At 34.4% G+C, this 19,474-nt stretch overlaps 1 protein-coding gene across 1 annotated transcript in view; it reads left to right on the forward strand.

Annotated features, from left to right (window-relative positions):
* LOC136026772 (trypsin-1-like) overlaps positions 1-18,423 on the forward strand; it is a 29,352-nt gene extending 10,929 nt beyond the window's left edge. The window contains exons 3-5 of the mRNA XM_065703477.1: positions 3,682-3,956; positions 14,102-14,256; positions 18,166-18,423. Coding sequence (XP_065559549.1) covers positions 3,682-3,956; positions 14,102-14,256; positions 18,166-18,336 — 601 coding nt within the window. The 3' untranslated portion in view covers positions 18,337-18,423. The remainder of the gene's footprint in view (positions 1-3,681; positions 3,957-14,101; positions 14,257-18,165) is intronic.
* The last annotated feature ends 1,051 nt before the right edge of the window (positions 18,424-19,474 follow it).

The raw sequence follows: 19,474 nt of genomic DNA on the forward strand, positions 1-19,474 counted from the left end.
TCGTATGTTTTTATTGCGTATATGAGGGGGTTCACCCCCTCGTCAATACCTCGCTCTTTACGCTACAGCTTAAATTTTATCCCAAATCCTTAAGAATGACACCTGAATCACAAAAGCCGTAGAATAAATAGTTGAAATTACTAAAAATACTTTAGTGTAAAGAGCAAGGTATTACAAGGAGGTAAACCTTTCATATACGTAATAGTTTCTGTTCGTTTTGAGTTTTAATGCTGCTCCTTACTCTCAGTTGGAAAAACTTTCATATTTATTTTTTCATCGTTTTCATTTTTAAATAATGCTAGAAAATCCTGCGCCCCATGGAAAAATTCCTCCTCGGAAAGATCCTCCCACGTACCCCTCACCTCAAATTCTCCCCCCAAACCAAAAAATCCCCCTGAAAACGTCTGTACACTTCCCAATAACCATTGCTATATACAAACACAGGTCAACGTTTGTAACTTGCAGTCTTTCCCACGGGGACTGTGGGGGAGTAAGTCACCCCCAAAGACATAGTTATTAGGTTTTTCGACTATGATGAATAAAATGGCTATCTCAGAATTTCAATCCGGTGACTTTGGGGAAAAAATGAGCGTGGGAGGGGGCCTAGGCACCCTCCATTTTTTGTCACTTAAAAAAGGCACTGAAACTTTTAATTTCCGTTAGAATGAGCCCTCTCGTGACATTATAGGACCACTGAGTCGATACGATCACCACTGGAAAAAAACAAACAAATAAACACGCATCCGTGATGTCTTCTGGCAAAAATTGCAAAATTCCACACTTTTTTTTATAGATAGGAGCTTGAAAATTCTACAATAAGATTTTCTGATAGCTGAATCTGATGGTGTGAGTTTCGTTAAGATTGTATTACTTTTAGGGGGTGTTTCACCCTATTTTCTGAAATGAGTCAAATTTTCTCAGGCTCGTAACTTTAATGGGTAAGACTAATCTTGACGACATTGAAACTTAAAACGAACATAAATTACTCCGTATATGAAATGGATTGTCCCCTCCACAATTCCTCACTCTTTACGCTAAAGTTTTTAATTGTTTTAAAAAGTAGAATTGTGGCAAAGAGTCAAACTTTAGTGTAAAGAGCGAGGGATTGCGTAGGGGACAACCCATTTTATATACGGAGTAATTTCTGTTCGTTTCAAGTTTTAATGTCACTCCTTACTTTCAGTTAAAAAAACAGTCGAAAAAAGTCGAAAACCATAATAACTATGTAGTTATTATGGTTTTCGACTATGTGGAACAAAATGGCTATCTCAAAATTTTGTTCTGTTGACTTTGGAAAAAAATGAGCATGGGAGGGGGCCTAGGTGCCCTCCAATTTTTTTGGTCACTTAAAAGGGGCACTAAAAATTTTCATTTCCGTTAGAATGAGCCCTCTTGCAACACTCTAGGACCACTTGGTCGATACGATGACCCCCTGGAAAAACGCACCCGTGATCTGCCTTCTGGCAAAAAAAACGAAATTCCTCATTTTTGTAGATTGGACCTTGAAATTTTTTCTGTAGGGTTCTCTGATACGTTGAATGTGATGGTGTGATTTTCGTTAAGATCCTATGACTTTTAGAGGGTGTTTCCCCATATTTCCCAAAATAAGGTAAATTTTCTAAGGCTCGTAGCTTTTTATGACAAAGATTAAATTTGATGAAACTTATATATTTAAAATCCGCATAAAAATCCAATTCTGTTGATATGTCTCTTAGCATCGAAGTTATGTTTTTTAGAGTTTCGTTTACTATTGAGCCGGGTCGCTCCTTACTACAGTTCGTTACCACGAACTGTTTGATTAAATGTATTATTTTCATAAACTTTGCTAGAGGGAAGACAGCAAAGATTACAGGGAATTGCTAGTGTCTAATAATAAGACATATATTTTGATAGATCTAGTTTACGCAGCTGATTTGAATGTCGTAGATAAAAAAGTTAGCGTAGTAAGAGAGTTTATAAACATTTAAGGGTTTAGAAGGCACGAATAGGTTTAATAAATTAAGATTATGTCTAGATTATGATTATAAATTAAAAATTAAGATCATATTATAAATTAAAAAATTTAAATGAAAATAAATTATAAATTAAAAATTTAAGATTATAAATTAAGATTGTGATTATGACTGCTACTAGTATTGCTACTGCTATTGCTTCTACAAACCTACTGCAGCACAAAGCCATCTGGGGCAAACACATTTGTGGATACTCCTCCTCCATCCCACTCTGTTCAATGCTTTACTCTTTATTCCCTGCCATGAAGTTTAAATTCCTTTTAAATCCTTTCTCGGGACCTCTTCCTACCTGGTACGAGACAGTTTGTTTTTCGCTTGTCACCCAGATGAATGTCACAAAGCGCAATTCCTAGCAATCTGCCATTCTCCATTCGTAAAACGTGATGAAGACATTCAACTTTTCTTTCATTATCAAACAGTTCGTGGCAACGAACTATAAGTAAGGAGTAACTCGGCTCCATAGTAACCAAAACTCTGAAAAACAGAAATTTGATGTCAATACAAATATTCAAAAGAATTGGTATATTATGCTAATTCCAATTATATAAGATTAATAAAGTTTAGTATTACACCTCAAAGGCTAGGAACCAGAGAAAATTTGCCAGATTTTTGAAAAATGGGAGAAACACCCCCCTAAAAATCAAAGAATCTCAATAAAATCCCACCATCAGATTCAGCGTATCAGAGAGCCCTGATAAAAAAGGTTTCAAGCTCCAATTTGCCAAAATATGGAATGTTTTATTTTTTTTCAGAGGATTGATGACGGATGCGTGTTTTTTTTCCAAGGGTGATCGTGTTGAACCAGTTGTCCTAAAACATTGGGAGAGGACTCATTCGAATGAAAAATAAAAGTTCAATTTCTACTTTTAAAAAGTTATAGCTACCAATAAGATTGAAGGGTAACTAACCCACCTCCCACGCCCCATTTTCCCCAGCCAAAATCGCCTGATCCAAATTTTGAGATAGCCATTTTGTTTGGCATAGTTGAAAGGTCTAAATATATCTTTGACTATCTCTTCGACATAACTATGTCTTTGAAGATAACATAGCCCACCCCAAAACTCCCGGGGAAAGGTCTTTAAAATGTTAGATTTGGTCATTGTTAACGTATAGTATTTGTTATTGGGAAGGGTACATACATTTTATGGGTGTGGGGGATGAATTTTTCTGCTGAGGGTATTTTCTACTGGAAGAGTCTTCTATGGGAAGGGAAGTTCCCTGGTGATGAACTTTTGAGGGGAAATTTTAAACTGGGGAATTTGCCAGGATTCCTTTACGATTTTCTTTTTATTTGCCTTACTTCCTCTTAGCTGACATATTGTCATGTGTGGAAATATTAAGAGTAATTGTCTGGGGTAAATTTTAACCGGGATTGAATTGTCTAGAAGATACCTCCTTGGGAAGGAGGATTTTCCGTGAAGTTGGAATCGTATTTTCTGGTATTGTTTAAAAACGATCATAAATTATATATTCCCCCCATTGCACTTCCTGGCTGAAGGGCCAAGAAACGGAGATGAGCACCACCGGTAGGGACTGTAAAGTCTAATGCCGTATCCTAGGGAACTCATTGAGCTAATCTTTTGGTTATCAAAAAACAAGGAGAGGCTAATCACAATAGCATTAATATTCATTGTCAAGTCCATCCCTTTTATTTATTTCTCTTTTAAAGGAAAAGTCCCAGTTCACTAACAGTAATGGCAGCTGTGCATAACATACATTCATCCCTCCCGGATGCGCAACAGTTGAGTGTTTCATCCATTGTGCGGCATAAGGGCTTCATCTACCCAAAGCCAAAAGATGACATTGCTCTTCTTCAAATTTCTTCAGACATAAACTGGTCCAAAAACGTAAAACCAGCATGTGTTGCCCGTGGCAGCACTAGTCCTCCTACTGGTTCTGTTGCAATGATTGCTGGCTGGGGTTGGACTCACGAAAGCAAAGCAGGTAAGTCAAATCTGTATCGCACAAAGTTGATTAAAGTTGATAAAACCAGCTAAAATAGTCAAAGCTTGCTATAATGAAAAAATGGCAAAGTTCCTCTTAAATATGAAGACAAGAAAGCCAATTGCGTAAGGCTATTTAAGAACCAAATAACTACGAAGTGTTACTGTGAATAGAATCAAATATTTAAAACATTAAAACTATTTAAATTTCTAAGATTATAAATTTATCATGAACGTATAGAGAAATGTGGAGTATCAGTTAACTACTACGATTAATAAGTCACTACAGCACCAAGCCAACTGAGGACAACACAGCTACGCATGCTCCTACTCCATCCCAATCAGTTAAAAGCCTTTCACTTTATACCCTCTCAGGAAGTTCCAATTTCCCTTAAATCTTTCCTTGCAACAGCCTCCCATCCCAACCAGGGAAGACCAGCTTTCTCGGTTGGCTGGCAAGGAAAATTATTTGGCAATCTGTCATCCTTGAACATGCCCTATTCATCTCGACCTTCCTCTCATAGCCCTAAAAGTGGGATTGAACTACACTTTTCATACAGCCTATTGTTATCTTCCTATTCTTCCCGATTTTTTTCAACTGTGGAAAAAATGACCCTGGGGCTTGGCTATTCTACTTTTGACATCTTCACTGCACCCACTATTCTTTTTTTTCAGGTTCAGGTTCTTTTTATTTAAAAACCTAATACACCTACAAAAACGGTATACCCGGCTGAGGGTCTAGCTCTTATTACCGGGCAACCAATAACAAATACTATACAAAATAATACATCCCATAATATATTGCTGTAATTACACACAATCACACTCTTTTATAATTAAATAAAAAAAATGTAAGACTTACCAAACATCACTCCAAGCCAGCAGCCAAATAGAGAACTTACCATAACAAATCACCAAAAATAAAAAAAATAGTGCGGTGAAGCCGCGGGGAAACTGGACCAAGGGAATGAATCAGCAGGACAACAAAACTAAATATACACACACACACACACACACACACACATATATATAATATATATATATATATATATATATATATATATATATATATATATATATATATATATATATATATATATATATATATATATATATATATATATATATATATATATATATATATATATATATACCTATATACATACATATTATATATATATATATATATATATATATATATATATATATATATATATATATATATATATAATAGTATGTATATAGGTATATATATATATATATATATATATATATATATATATATATATATATATATATATATATATATATATATATATATATATATATATATATATATATATATATATATATATATATATATATATATATATACCTATATACATACATATTATATATATATATATATATATATATATATATATATATATATATATATATATATATATATATATATATATATATATATATATATATATATATATATATATATATATATATATATATTATAGTATATATACTATATAATATAATATATAATATAATACTATATAATTTATATATACTATAGCAGGAATACTATAAGGGCTAGGTCCTTTTACATTTTACACCGTTAGAGAAAATTCAATTTATATCAAAGCCAATGCGGGCAAATTATTCATCTGATCTCACGTGTTAAAAGCAAAGATAATGAAAGCACATGGCTGACACTAAAACAACTTGTTCTAATTAAAATATACACTAAAATAATTAAACTATGAGTAAAAAACACTCATAACAGAAACATAGAAACTATTTGACAGGGGAAGAGGATTACAAAAGAGAATAGTTTTTCGGAACGTCGTTGTACCTTTTCGAAAAAAAAGTATTTGGGATCTTCTCGAAGCTTATGTAAATTCTAGAATTTAAAAAGAAGCCCTCCTTTCATTAAGGTCTCTAATGTGAAATGAAAAACTGCTACATATAACTATTTGTAACTTTCATTGAGTCAGTGAACTCCTTTCAGAATTACTTCATATGTGCTCATTAGAAAAACATATTACAACTAAATTTATAATGTAGTTAAGGAGGGAACGAAGCCCCCAAAACCTCCACCAAGAACTATTACCTGTCAAGGAATTTTTGGTATTTCAGCCCCCCCCCTCCTTGGAAATTGGTTTTGAGTGTGTACTTTTACAAGAGTTACGTTATAGAAAAAGGAGATAAGTCTTATTTATACAACAGTAGCTTCCACCAGCCAAATCCCTGTTAATAGTACTTGTAAAAAAATTATGTAACGAAATGGTAAAATTAATCACTTAAAGTTTATTAGTATGTAACAAATAAAATCTACTGAAAATTACGGTACTTGTGTGAAATACCCCCAACTTAATATTCTTCATATATATTTCTCTGACGCTCAATCCTAATGAAGTTTACCAAAGTAAGATTAAAATACAATACTTTAGAAACAATGTTGGGCTATATACCTGCACATTAGGGAAGGGTGTGGGTTTAAGGTGTAGCGCCCCTGCTTTTCTGACGCTCAATCATAATGAAATATAAAATAATATAACGAAAATATAATAGTTTATTTGCCAAATTATGGAAACTACAGAGGTACTCTACCCCCATCCCTTCTAATGTGCAAATATATAGATCAAATTTGTCTGTAAAAAAAAAATATACAAAAAACAGTTATACTTAGTTTCTTCTTCCATTATCTTTGATGAATTAGAACACTTTTTCAAAAACAAATGGTTTCAAAGAAAAGCAAAGAGCTATATTAAGCCAAAGACGATAAAAATAGTCAATAAATAAGACCAAAACCTGACAAGGACTTAAATTAATCAAGTGTGAGATTGCCCTCTTCTATGGCCAAAAACTAAGTCTGGTTGTTGTCTTAACAGGCTATGGGTAACTTCTTATTCTAAATACCCCTTCTGAACGCATTACTCTCTATTTGTAAATTTCTTTTCCAATGTCCTAAAATGATTTAGATAAAAGAAAGTAGATGCATCAATTTAAAATCATTATACCCAAAAAACTAATTATTGGAGTCAATAGTTTCATGCACACGAGGCTTTTCCTAGGAGCACACATGGGGACTGCTAAAACCTTGAAAGGGTTAATGTACTGTCAGGCTGGGGACAAGCATGTACTGTCAGACTTTCACTTTTTGAGAAGGAACAAAGTTAGTGCTATTTACCCTGCTCTTGGAGAAAATATTTTCCCAGCCATTCCTTTCATATCAAACAGTTCCTGGTAACGAACTGTAGTAAGGAGCGACCTGACTCAATAGTAACCGAAACTCTAAAAAACAGAACTTTGATATAAAAAGCAGAACTTGGATGGTTTGTTACACGCTATAGATGATTCAGATAAAAGATAGCAGATGTATCAATTTAAAATAATTCTACCTAAAAAACTAATTATTGGAATCATTAGTTTCATGCACACAAGGCTTTTCCTAGGAGGCTAGAACCTTGAATAAGTTAAACTTTGTTGGGCTTTTGAAAATATATACTGCCAGGTTGAGGAAGCAGTAAAGAATATTGATCACTGTTTGAGAAGGAACAAAGTTAGTGCTATTTACCCTACTCTTGGAGAAAATATTTTCCCCAGCCATTCCTTTCATATCAAACAGTTCCTGGTAACGAACTGTAGTAAGGAGCGACCCGACTCAACAGTAGCCGAAACTCTAAAAACAGAACTTGGATGGTTTGTTACATGCTATAGATGAGTCAGATAAAAGATAGCAGATGCATCAATTTAAAATCATTCTACCTAAAAAACTAATTATTGGCATTTTGAAAATATGAAAATATACCATATTTCTTAGTGGACTCCATTAATTGGATATATTTGGCCAATATTCTTGAAGGCTGTTTGGTTATGTATTTTGGCCCCCTTAAGGGTTATACCTCTTGCAAGCAAGGTCATCTATGTAAGTAGGTTTAGTACCATTTCTAAAACGGGTTGAATTTCTCTCAGTTGAGATCACAGACTTGTTATAGCCAGTTACAAATGCCTATTGCTTCTATCACGAGACGGGGATATAATCCTCCACACTCATGACACTATTAGTCCTGAAACGGTTAGTAAACTTACTATATGGAGTGCTATTGCCCCATATGAGCTTTGCCCCCGTTACCATAGATGTGTTGATATTGTGATAACTTTATTCCTTGGGTGTCCTGCCGAGGGCTGATTTTCTCGCTTTAGTCATAGACGATTAAACTTTCATACCACCATCGATGAAACAAAGGCTAAACACTGTTAAGTTCAGTTAGTGAATTTGGATTTTGACGGTGTTTGTCAGCGTCCAGAGGGTTCCCCACTTATTCCTTTGTGATTTAAACTTTCTTTGTTAGTGTTAATTCCTTTGGTGAAATGATGTGTAGTGTTAAGTGTTTTTTATTTTTATCGGGAGATGGGTAAATTATTTTACACACCCACCAATCTGTACCCGTAGAGGAAGTTGATAATCTTAGGATCTGGAATATTTCGTCTTGTGAGGGTTGCCCAAATAGGCGTAGGTGTATGGATTCGGTTATTTGCAGCATTGCACTGAAAAAGCTTGACCATTTTCATGTCCCTTTGAACAGAAAGAAAACCCAGTACTATGCTCTTCAGGTTGTAGATTTCAAAGGGTTTTGTGCTGTGTCAAAAGCTACCGGTTTAGAATAGCCGTTAGGAGAACTGACTTTAGAGTAAGGTATGTGTATCACTTATTAAGGTTTTGTAACCCTGTCAGCAAGAAAATCCTTTAAGCTAGGCTCTTTATAATTTACACTTTTTATATCAGCTCTCCTTTCGCAAGTTCCTTTTTTTTCTTGTCCATAATTAGGTACACTAAGTTGTAATGATATATTTGACCCCGAATTTCCATTTATGTTATCACTATTATTCACAGGTATGATTTCAACTCAATTATTTTCCATATCAAAATATGAGGTGTTCATCTCTAAGTTCACATATAAGTTAAGACTATTATTTTTATCAAATATCTCAACCTTGTTTTCTTCTGAAAACTCTTTAATTCACTTCCATTTTCTGGATTTAATAATTTTCTTTGTAAATTACACTGCAAAATGGTATGAGGGGTCTCTCCTTCTATTGTATCATTAGTTTGTTCCCCTCCAATTTCGTCCGTTACAGGGATCAAAAGGTTGTCTCCTATTCTTGCCCTCTGTTTCGTTATTTCAGGATTCATTGCTAAAAGGTTTCGGGGTTCTTTATTTTTTGGGCTGTCTAACATTGACCAAGCGTCTTTTACAAGTTTTTAGCTCACGTAACAAAAATAGATTCTTGTACAATTCGGTTAATGCTAAGTAAGGACAGCAATAGGAAATTGTTTTTCACAGAACCCTCTTGAATAACAAACTATGTTATTTGAGTAAATTTTAATTTCTAATATTTTCTTGTTGTATTGTTTTGCCTGACTGTTTTCGACCTTTTTTAAATCATTAATACAGATTTGACGAATGACAAAAACCTCTTGTAAAAGACTAAAGACTCATCCTCCGAAAATATCATTCCTGGATAGGAAAAAACAATCGAATACTGATTTAGCTTCAAACCTATGGAGTAGGAAAAAGGGAGTATCCTTCCTGCTAGCATCTATACTAGTGTTTAAGGCTAATTGGATGAACGGTATAAAAGTTTGTGCCTCCAAACAGTCCAATGAGTTTGATCATGGTAGTATGTAAGTACTCTTTTTAACGCGTTTTACTCTATTTTTGGCCATCCCGTTTGATCGTGGGTTTCTTGGGGAAACCCACGGACGAGTGATGGATTTCAAATCCTAATATTTTGGCCATGTCACTGAGGTTTAACTTGTAAGATATGACACGTTATCTGATAAGAGAAAATCCATACCCCCAAGTTGTAATATAACTTCTCTTATTATAAATTCCATAACTGATTTTGATGTAAGGTTTTTGGCTTGTGCTGCGACTGTATATTTACTGAAATGTTCCACCGCAATAATAAAATGTTCATCACCATGTGCACAATTTTGCAATATTCCCGTAATGTCCATTGACCAAATTAAATAAACAGAAACAAGTTTTTTTTTAACTGCAAGTAAAACGAACAGAAATTATTCCGTAAATGAAAGTGGTTGTCCCCTCCACAACACCCCGCTCTTTACACTAAAGTTTGACTGTCACAATTCTACTATTTAAAACAATAAAAAAACGTTAACGTAAATAGCGAGGCGTTCAGGAGGGGACAACCCCTTTCGTATACGGAATAATTTCTGTTAGTTTTAAGTTTTAATTTCGCTCCTTAGGTGCAATGAAAAAAAACTTGTTTTTTTTATTTAATTTATGATCGTGCTTGAACTAATGCATGCTTAGATTTTGGGTCTCCGCACATGAATAATTAAAACGATATTTGCATATCAATTTTTTTTGCTTAATGGCTTTCTCATAGTTTTGATCGGACAATTTGATAAAAAAAATGGGGGAGGAGGCCTAGTGGCCCTCCAATTTTTGGTTACTTAAAAATGCAACAATATTTTTTTTTTGTACGTCGTTTTTGTTAGTAACAAACATATTTACCCTACAAATGAACTTACGTAACGAACTTCTATATATGTCTATTTTTGTTACGTATATGAGGAGGTTTCCCCCCTCGTCAATACCTCGCTCTTTACACTAAAGCTTGAATTTTATACCAAATCTTTAACAATGACCCTGAAACACAAAGGCCATAAAATAAATAGTTGAAATTACCCCCCACCAAAAAAAAAACGTTGCGTAAAGAGCAAAGTATTGTGGAGGAGACGAACCACCTTATATACATAATATTTTATGTTCGTTTTAAGTTTTAATGCTACTAATTACTTCCAGGTAAAAAAAAATGTATTTATTTATTTTCTCATTGTTTTTTTTTTTAAATAATGCTTGAAAATCCTGTGCCCCTTCGTGGAAATTCTCTTCTCTCATGATAGATTCCTCCATTAAAAGATCCTCTCACGTAACCCCCTCCCCCGACCCACCCCCATCCCAACGCGAAAAGTCCCCCTGAAAAAGTCTGTACTCTTCGTAATCATCATTACTATATGTAAACAATGGTCAAAGTTTTTAACTTGCAGCCTGGCGTCTATGGGGGATTAATTCATTCCCAAAGACACAGTTATTAGGTTTTCGACTAAGCTGAACAGAATGGCTGTCTCAAAATTTTGATCCTTTGACTTTGGGGTTAAAATATGCGTGGGAGGGGTCTAGGCACCCTCCAATTTTTCGGTCACTTAAAAATGGCACCAGAACTTTTAATTTTCGTTAGAATGAGCCCTCTCGCGACATTCTAGGACCACTGGGTCGACACGATCACCCCTGGGAAAAAAAAACAGAAAAAACACAAAATTCCACATTTTTGTGGATAGGAGCTTGAAGCTTTTAGAGTAGGTTTTTCTGATACGCTGGATTTGATGGCGTGATTTTTGTTAAGATTCTATAAATTTTAGGGGGTGTTTTCCCCTATTTTCTAAAATAAGGCATATTTTCTCAGGTTCGTAACTTTTGATGGGTCAGACTAAACTTGTTAAAGCTTATATATTTATAACCAGCATTAAAATATGATTCTTTTGATGTAACTACTGGTATCAAAGTTCTGTTTTTTTGAGTTTCGGCTACTATTGAGCCGGGTCGCTCCTTACTACAGTTCGTTACCACGAACTGTGTGATATGAAAGGAATGGCTGGGGAAAATATTTTCTCCAAGAGTAGGGTAAATAGCACTAACTTTGTTCCTTCTCAAATAGTGATCAATATTCTTTATTGCTTCCTCAACCTGGCAGCATATATTTTCAAAAGCACCACAAAGTTTTAACTTATTCAAGGTTTTAGCAATCCCCATGTGTACTCCTGGGAAAAGCCTTGTGTGCATGAAACTAATGATTCCAATAATTAGTTTTTTAGGTAGAATGATTTTAAATTGATGCATCTGCTATCTTTTATCTGAGCCATCTATATTGTGTTATAAACCATCCACAAGGACCAAAAATTAAGAATTCAACGAAGGTGCGAGATGAGAAAACTGACCCTTGTGGTACGCGTTTAAACACCTAACAAATTCCCTTGTTAGAAAAACTAAAATATTTTTGGCTTTCTTCAGCTAGATTACAGTGACTAAACGCATTCTGATATAAAGTCTGATCTGGTTGAGATAAAGTTGGTTTTGTTAGAAAAATCAAAAAAATTTCTGAAATTTTCCAAATGCCCCATTGTGAATCTTTTATAGCTTTATTTATTGCTCTCAAATCTAAAAGAAATCGACTATTGGTTTCATCCCCCAAAACTTCTGGTAGAATCTTCCAATCTTTGCCCGGTTTCCCTATGCATAAAATGAGAGCAGTACATTCCCATCGCCTCCTTTCAATTATTCCTACTTTTAACATTTCATCTATATGTGTCTTTAAACATTCTGTCACTAAAAATACTAAAGGAAATTGTTTAACACATTTAATAAGCATGTTGGCTCTATTTGTACCTTAAATCTGGGGAGGTTATTTTGTCCTACATCATAAGGTTTGGGTGTAAAAGCTCGTTTCAGTTTTGGCAAAAGTTTTCTACGATTTGTTTTCTTTCTGTGCTTAAACGGCCAGTCTTAAGTCTGTTAAAAAATTCGCAATCTTTTCAATGGCCCTCTATAGAAAAGCCTTCACCAGTATTTTCTGTTGACCCTACTGCTAAAAGGGTTGTATTTTCCAGACAATCATTGTTTACTACCTCATATATACCAACAGTTTTGCTCCGTGGTAAGTTACGAGGTTCATCACTAACGTTAAAATAAACTATTTTTACGAAGTTATTATAGGTTTCACATAGCGACTGGGAAATGTGTAATTATTTTTCAATATTTAGTGTAAACATTACGGTGTCTCCGAGAGCAACGAAAGGCTCCGAGAGGCTTGATAACTTTACCTGAATTATTCTAAAACAATTGGCCTGGACACAGGTTTGCCTTGCTATATACGCCATGCCTCGACTTGAGACTTCTTCAGCAAAAACAAAGCAAGGGAATTTATTTCTTGATTAATAGGGTTTTCTAATTTTTTATGTCGCAGATTTAATGTACAGTCTAACTTGTTTATATTATCATATCCAATGATTACATTAAATTTCAAATCCAAGACGACTAAAACTTTTCCAAGTTATTCTTTCCTTACGATTTGTCTTATCTGAAATAGTGTCCTTAGAAGGGTAGCCGGACTATTGTTTTTGGTAATTTCTTGTCACTTTAATTAACTTTGAGGAGGTTATTAATTACAATCTTTTTTCGTTTTTGCGTCTCATTTATCGATAGACAATAATTTCTTCTCTTTTTAAAATTTTTAGATATTAAGCTTGTCTCTGCTCACCTTTGGCTAAATATGTGTCTTTCTTTTCCTTGAAGCAGTTTTCTGGAATTTTTTTTCTGTCCATTTTTGATTGACATTTTTTTTTATTGATTCATAAAAAGGAAGCTTTTTTTTCGGTTTTCAAGCTCATAATTAAAATTGTGCCTTGCTATTTATATATTAGTCAAAACTTCGCAATAACTTTTCGTAATAGTTTTACTATTTGATTTTTGGTGGATGTGAAAATTAGTCAAATGGACTGAAAATCTGCTTAGCTTTTAACTTCTTATAAAGCTGAAGCTGTCCCGTCCCCTATCCTGTTGTAAACTTGAATCTAGACAAATTCATTCTATCCTAAGAATACTATTGTATTATATTTTGTTGAACACACCTTGTTTGATTTGATGTTTGACACACATACGTTGAAAAACGACTTCGATCCCTCCTTCTATACAAAGGAGCCTTGGAAAAAAAAAAAAAAAAATCAATAATCCATGAAGCCATATCATTCTTTACTTTTGAAATGCTATTGCTTCGCCCATGAAATATTTAAAGCGAAGATTTTGCCTTTTCAGAAATTCCAGAAAATACGACTGCACTGAAGTAAACTAGGCCATGTCACAAAGATTCTCATTGAAGTTAAAGTTTTTGTTTTAAAACAAAATATATATTTAAAACAATGTCAAATATATTTATATTGTCAATTGTTATGTTCACTTATTATAAAACGTGTAAATTAGGAATTTCAACATATTGGCTGTCAGCCTGTAAGACAAATATCTATGTTTTTTATTAAATGAAGAAAGTCTTTTTTTGCAGAAGGATCACCTGCTTCAACTCTGTTGAAACTCGTCTTACCTATTGTAGAAAGAGCTCAGTGCCAGGAATGGTTTCGAGAAAATAAAAAGAAATTGAAAATTCCTGAGTCAAGCATGTGTGCTGGTGTGGAAGAAGGAGGAAAGGACGCCTGTCAGGTAAAATAAAGAAAAAAGGCAAATGTCACATGGCAAAGTGTTCAGTACAAAATTGGACAAAGCTAAAAAAAAACTCATTTTTGAGATTTGGCAATGTACCTGAAATTGATTATTTTAAATCTTGAGAGAGCAAGATAGATCACATCATTGAAGGGCTATGATGGTATTAAACCACCACCTTCTGTGACTTGAAAAAATGTAAAGAAAAGATGTTATTTTGGGTATTAAACTAAATCGCTTACTTTTGGTTGTACTTCTTGATGCACGACTTCATGAAACTTCCGAGCAAAAACTCTGCATGATATACCAAAAGAAAGAGGAATGAATCTAGTTTACTAGCTGTAGGTCTACAATGGATCCAGGGGTGGGAGGTAAGGGTGACTTCCTCTCCCCTTGGCATTGGTAAAAAGTTCTATTATTAGATTTCTGTGACCTGATTGCGAGATCAACACTTGGATCAACACATGTTTGAAAAGGGTTTGGCAACACTTGATTTGCCAGCCTTAAGTCTTTGGGGAATCGACCTGTGTTTGGTATCGCCTGAGCTTCCAAGGCATTTTGTAGCTGCTGCCGTCTCTTAAATCGTTGAACCTTCAAGAAGAGTGCCTGTCAAAACCTTTTTCTTTTTCAGTAAAAAAGCAATTTATTGAAATGACTGCAATAGCAGACACGTCTTTTGATTAGTGGTGATTCCAGAAGAGGTTAAAATGTATGATATTCTTAGATAATATAAACAAGATGTGATTTCAAAGTGAAGACAGTAGTCAATTATAGACAACTTTTTTGGTTATCTAGCAAGATGATTGGATGTTCTGTGCACAACTAAGATAAAAATACTGAGAATTTCAGCGTTGATAGTGATTTCAATGCTTTGATGAATGGTAGAACTATGAGTCTTTGTTAGTATCAATTAAAGTGTGCAACCCCAAGCCTAACACAAGCATTGAAAATAAAAGGGCTTTCTGCGTAAATGATATCAGAAGCTGTATCTGTATCAATAGAATTGAAAAACTGGACGATCGTACAAGATATATATTACTTCAAATTCTTCGATTCCATCATGTAATTACGGCTTCTCCTATTCAGTTCACTAGAAGCAGAGCAGGGATGAAAAGATATGTTTCAGTTATACTCGCTTGAAAGAATTCCATTGGCTAGTACTCTCAAATAAGATGAGATGCTTATTCTGTAAATATTGTGTTTTGTTTAACGTCCAAGGGGCTGGAGTCCTTAATCAACCGAAAAAGTTGGTAAGGAGCCCCGCCGTAACTTTTTCTAAGCTAATTGGAACAGACTTAGTGTCTTATGAAAATAATCAGTATCCCCCCAATTCAGTTGACGCAGGCAAGCTTTTCCTTCTAAAATGTAATAACCCTGACACAATCATTTTGAGCCTTGTAAACGAAACAACACTGCCAAAAATGCAGGAAAGCAGAGCAAGATTGAAATCCACTGTAAATCAATTATTTTCTTGGATCGACAGAACATTGCTCTTCGTGGCCATTGAAACAATCTACAATTATTTGCAGAGAAGGGCTCATTGACAAACAAAGTAAACCTTTAAAACCTTTTAAGGTATAAAAAGTGGTGACATCACTTAAAACAATATTTGAAAATCTCAGGTGCAAATGCACTTATCTAATCAAAACAACACTGAATGAATTATTTGTATGTGGTGCTAAAGAGATTTTCGAAGAAATTCTTACACGACTATACTGTGCGAGGTTCTACCGTGTGGTTTTGATTAAACAACACATTTTTCACATTAATCACAACTAAGTATTACCCTTTGCTGCAATTGCAATTGCGCAAGACGTGGAAGTTTCGTTTGACTTTTTAGACCTGCACGAAACATGTTCATCGAATAGCATTGAAAACCTCGAACTAATCATTAAAGGGAAAATGCTTGGAAATGGTGTGTTTCATTTTCTTCGACGTTTAGGGCTAAATTTAGAAAGCATGGGTACTGATGGATGTGCTGTGATGAGTTCAAATGTGGTGCTGTAAAAGAAGTTCAAAAGATAGCAAAACTACCCTGCGTTGCCCATATTTGAACCATGCTGTAAATCCTAATGTATCAAAAACTTCGTCTGTCCGGATTATTGGATATTGCGTCGCAGTATAATAGAAATAGTTGCTTTTTTGGTGTTTTTGAAAAGCGAAATTATTTTTTAATCACAGTGATGAAAGCACAGCTAATTAGTATGTGTGAAACGCACTGGATCGAAAGACGAAATTCCTCAATGCAGTTTGATGGGACCCTGCATCTGCAGCAAGCCATGTTAAAGACCTTTTTCTTCAGCTAAAATTGCAGAGTTGTGAGAGTATAAGCGAGCTAAAAAACATTTGACACGGTAACTAAAGTAACAACCGGGCTTGGTTTAGAAAAGACAGTCCCAAGGCTGACAAAAATGCAAACAATTCGGGTTAATGTGCCATTCAATTCAGGAGAGGTATATTATAGACGGTCAGTTTTATTTCCCTGTTGGACAAGAATATTTTGGACTTAGAAAGCAATTTTAATCAGTTTACTTTCCGATCGGTTTGTGAATCTGCCTTGACTGGAGAAGCGACAATATGGAAAGCTCGATGGGTTCGTCTGAGAGAGCGACGCAGAAACATGTAGAATACCTAAAACATTAGGGGAACCTTTACAAATACACAGCCGCAATGTTGATATTTTCCCGAATATTTCAACGCACTTTCAGATCCTCATGGCCTTATCTGTCAGTGTGACGTCAGTTGAACGAAGTTTTTTTTACCTTGAGAAGACTGGAAACGTTGCTGTGAAATAAAAAGACAGAGGAAAGAATCATCGGACTTGCCATTCTTCATACTTACCGTGATATTGTCATAAGTATAGAAAGCATTATTGATAAATTTCCTAATAATGGAAATAGATGGTGAGAATTCGTTATATAATACTGATAAATGACGAATAGAAGCAGAAGCATGCATATCTCAATATGAGTAACGCTAGGCTGCTATGTTGCAAAGTGCTGGATCCGCAATTGCTTTAAGGGGAGCTTGTATAAGCAGCTCAAATTGATATTACTCATTTATTTCGTAAAAAATAAGACAACATGACATTGTGGCATGACATTTTTTTTTACAAAAAACAAACATTATATTTGTGTTCTGATTTGACTGAAGGAAAGACCAAAATGATTCATATAAGTTTTTCTTAATTTATCGTAATGTTACAGTGAATTTTGACAGTATTACACAAAAATATTGTGTCTAGTGGTTGTTTCCCAAGTCTTTGCAGTTTATTTACAAAACAATTGAAAAGGAAATTCAAAGTAAGAAAATTCAAAACTTTCAATAGACAGAGTTTGTATTTACAGAGCTTGTACTTCTCAAGAATTCATAACTCAAGATCAGTATTTTTGATTGTATTTGCTTCATTCATCTACTTTTACTTTGCTTAAAAACGACTAAAAAAACGGTTAATTCTGTTGGAGAAAATTGACAGCAATTACTAGTGATGAACCTATCTAGATTCTGAAAAACATTTTATTGGCAAACGATCTTGCAAAGAATTTTTGTTGAGATGGAAACAAGCATCTGAAGATAAGTAAAAATAGAAGGCCCTTTATAAACAATTATGTGGTAGACGTCAGTTTTTCTTATACTCAATATCTACATTAAGTCTATTTTAAGAGGTAACACACAAACATTTGCATTTTAACATCCCTTTTAAGAAAACCCTGGCACATATTTCCTTACAAGTTTGTTTCATAGTTACAAAATTCAGCATTATAAGGGTCTAATGTTTGGTCTATTGATCAGGCTAACAGTCGAACGATAGCTGGTGACCCATAAAATAAAATATTGTTTTGGACCGAAAATCAGTTAGTTTTGAATTATTTTTTTTTTCAAAAGCAGTTATTAAATTTTTCGTTACAGGGAGATAGTGGCGGCCCATTAATGTTGACAGAAGGAGATAAGCTGGTAGTCGTAGGAGTTGTATCAGCAGGGTATGGTTGTGCTCGGCCCAGACTGCCTGGATTGTACACTAAAGTATCTGCTTATACTGATTGGATATTGAAGCATGTAAATGACGAAAACCTAGTTTGATTAATAATATTATTCAAGTTGTGCTACATGCGCCTGTAAATATTTGTAAAATACTGATTTTCAAAGACAATTAAATCTTTATTTAACAATCCATTTATTACAGTCCGTTCCCTTGCCGAATCAGATAAATCAAATGCTGTATATTAGCAGAGTCGTTCATAGGGCTGGTGGTGCTCGGGGAAAAATTAATTACAGAGTCCCCGCCAGGACTCAAATATGAAAAAGCTAATCTAAGTGGAGAATTTGATCAAAGTGGGGAGTCCTCAAGTCACCCCCTCCCCTTGGAACGGCTCTGCATATGAGCAACAAGGGAAATTAAAAGGAGGTATTTACTCTGGGGCCTCAGGCATAAAATTCTTGAGCAACCTCTATTTTCACCGTTCTCTGATTAAAGATTGCAAAAAATAAAGAGGGAAAAAATGAAACAGAATCCATTGATATCTATTGTTGAAGATGCGTACGAAGCCAATGAAATTTTCTTTTTACTATAGATGTGTGCTTGGTTTCCAAGTTCAGCTGAATTTTTTGAGGCTTGAGCGTCGGTTTAAAAACCACCACATAGCGCGGAAAGTGACACTTTCAGGGTAAAGGGGCTGAAACTCAAGAAATACTGCGGAGAAGAAGCTAAAAAAACTTCAAGTGAACAGCTTTTGATATGTATGAACATGGTTGAAAAGTATAGTTAGGCCAACAATATGTTATGCTGTGCATGTTAACATATAAAAATATTACCTTAAATCGCATTTACAGCGAGATAAGGTGGACTGCATCCTCCTGTAGAACATCTCACTGCTGAAATGATGAGGTGACACATTTAGTGGGTGTGAAACCCGATTCATGTCTTTTCTTTTCTCAAACTTTTCTAATTTGAAACAAACTGAAGCAAATTTCTTGAAAGAAAAACTAGAAGAATACTAACCGAAACTTTTTCGCTAGTTTTTCATTTTTTGTGTCCAAATTATTGCTTTTCTCTTTTGCCACAATCTTTTTATACATTTTGTGTTCTGCTGAGTAAACAATTAACCTTAAATATTTTGTTATGGAATGGATTAAACTCTCGTTTTTACTGCCAAGCAAATGCTCATATTTTTATTATTTTTGAAGAAAATTATTATTCTTTCATTTTGTCAATTTTGTT

Source organism: Artemia franciscana, chromosome 5 (genome assembly GCF_032884065.1).
Source record: "Artemia franciscana chromosome 5, ASM3288406v1, whole genome shotgun sequence".
Lineage (NCBI taxonomy): Eukaryota > Metazoa > Arthropoda > Branchiopoda > Anostraca > Artemiidae > Artemia > Artemia franciscana.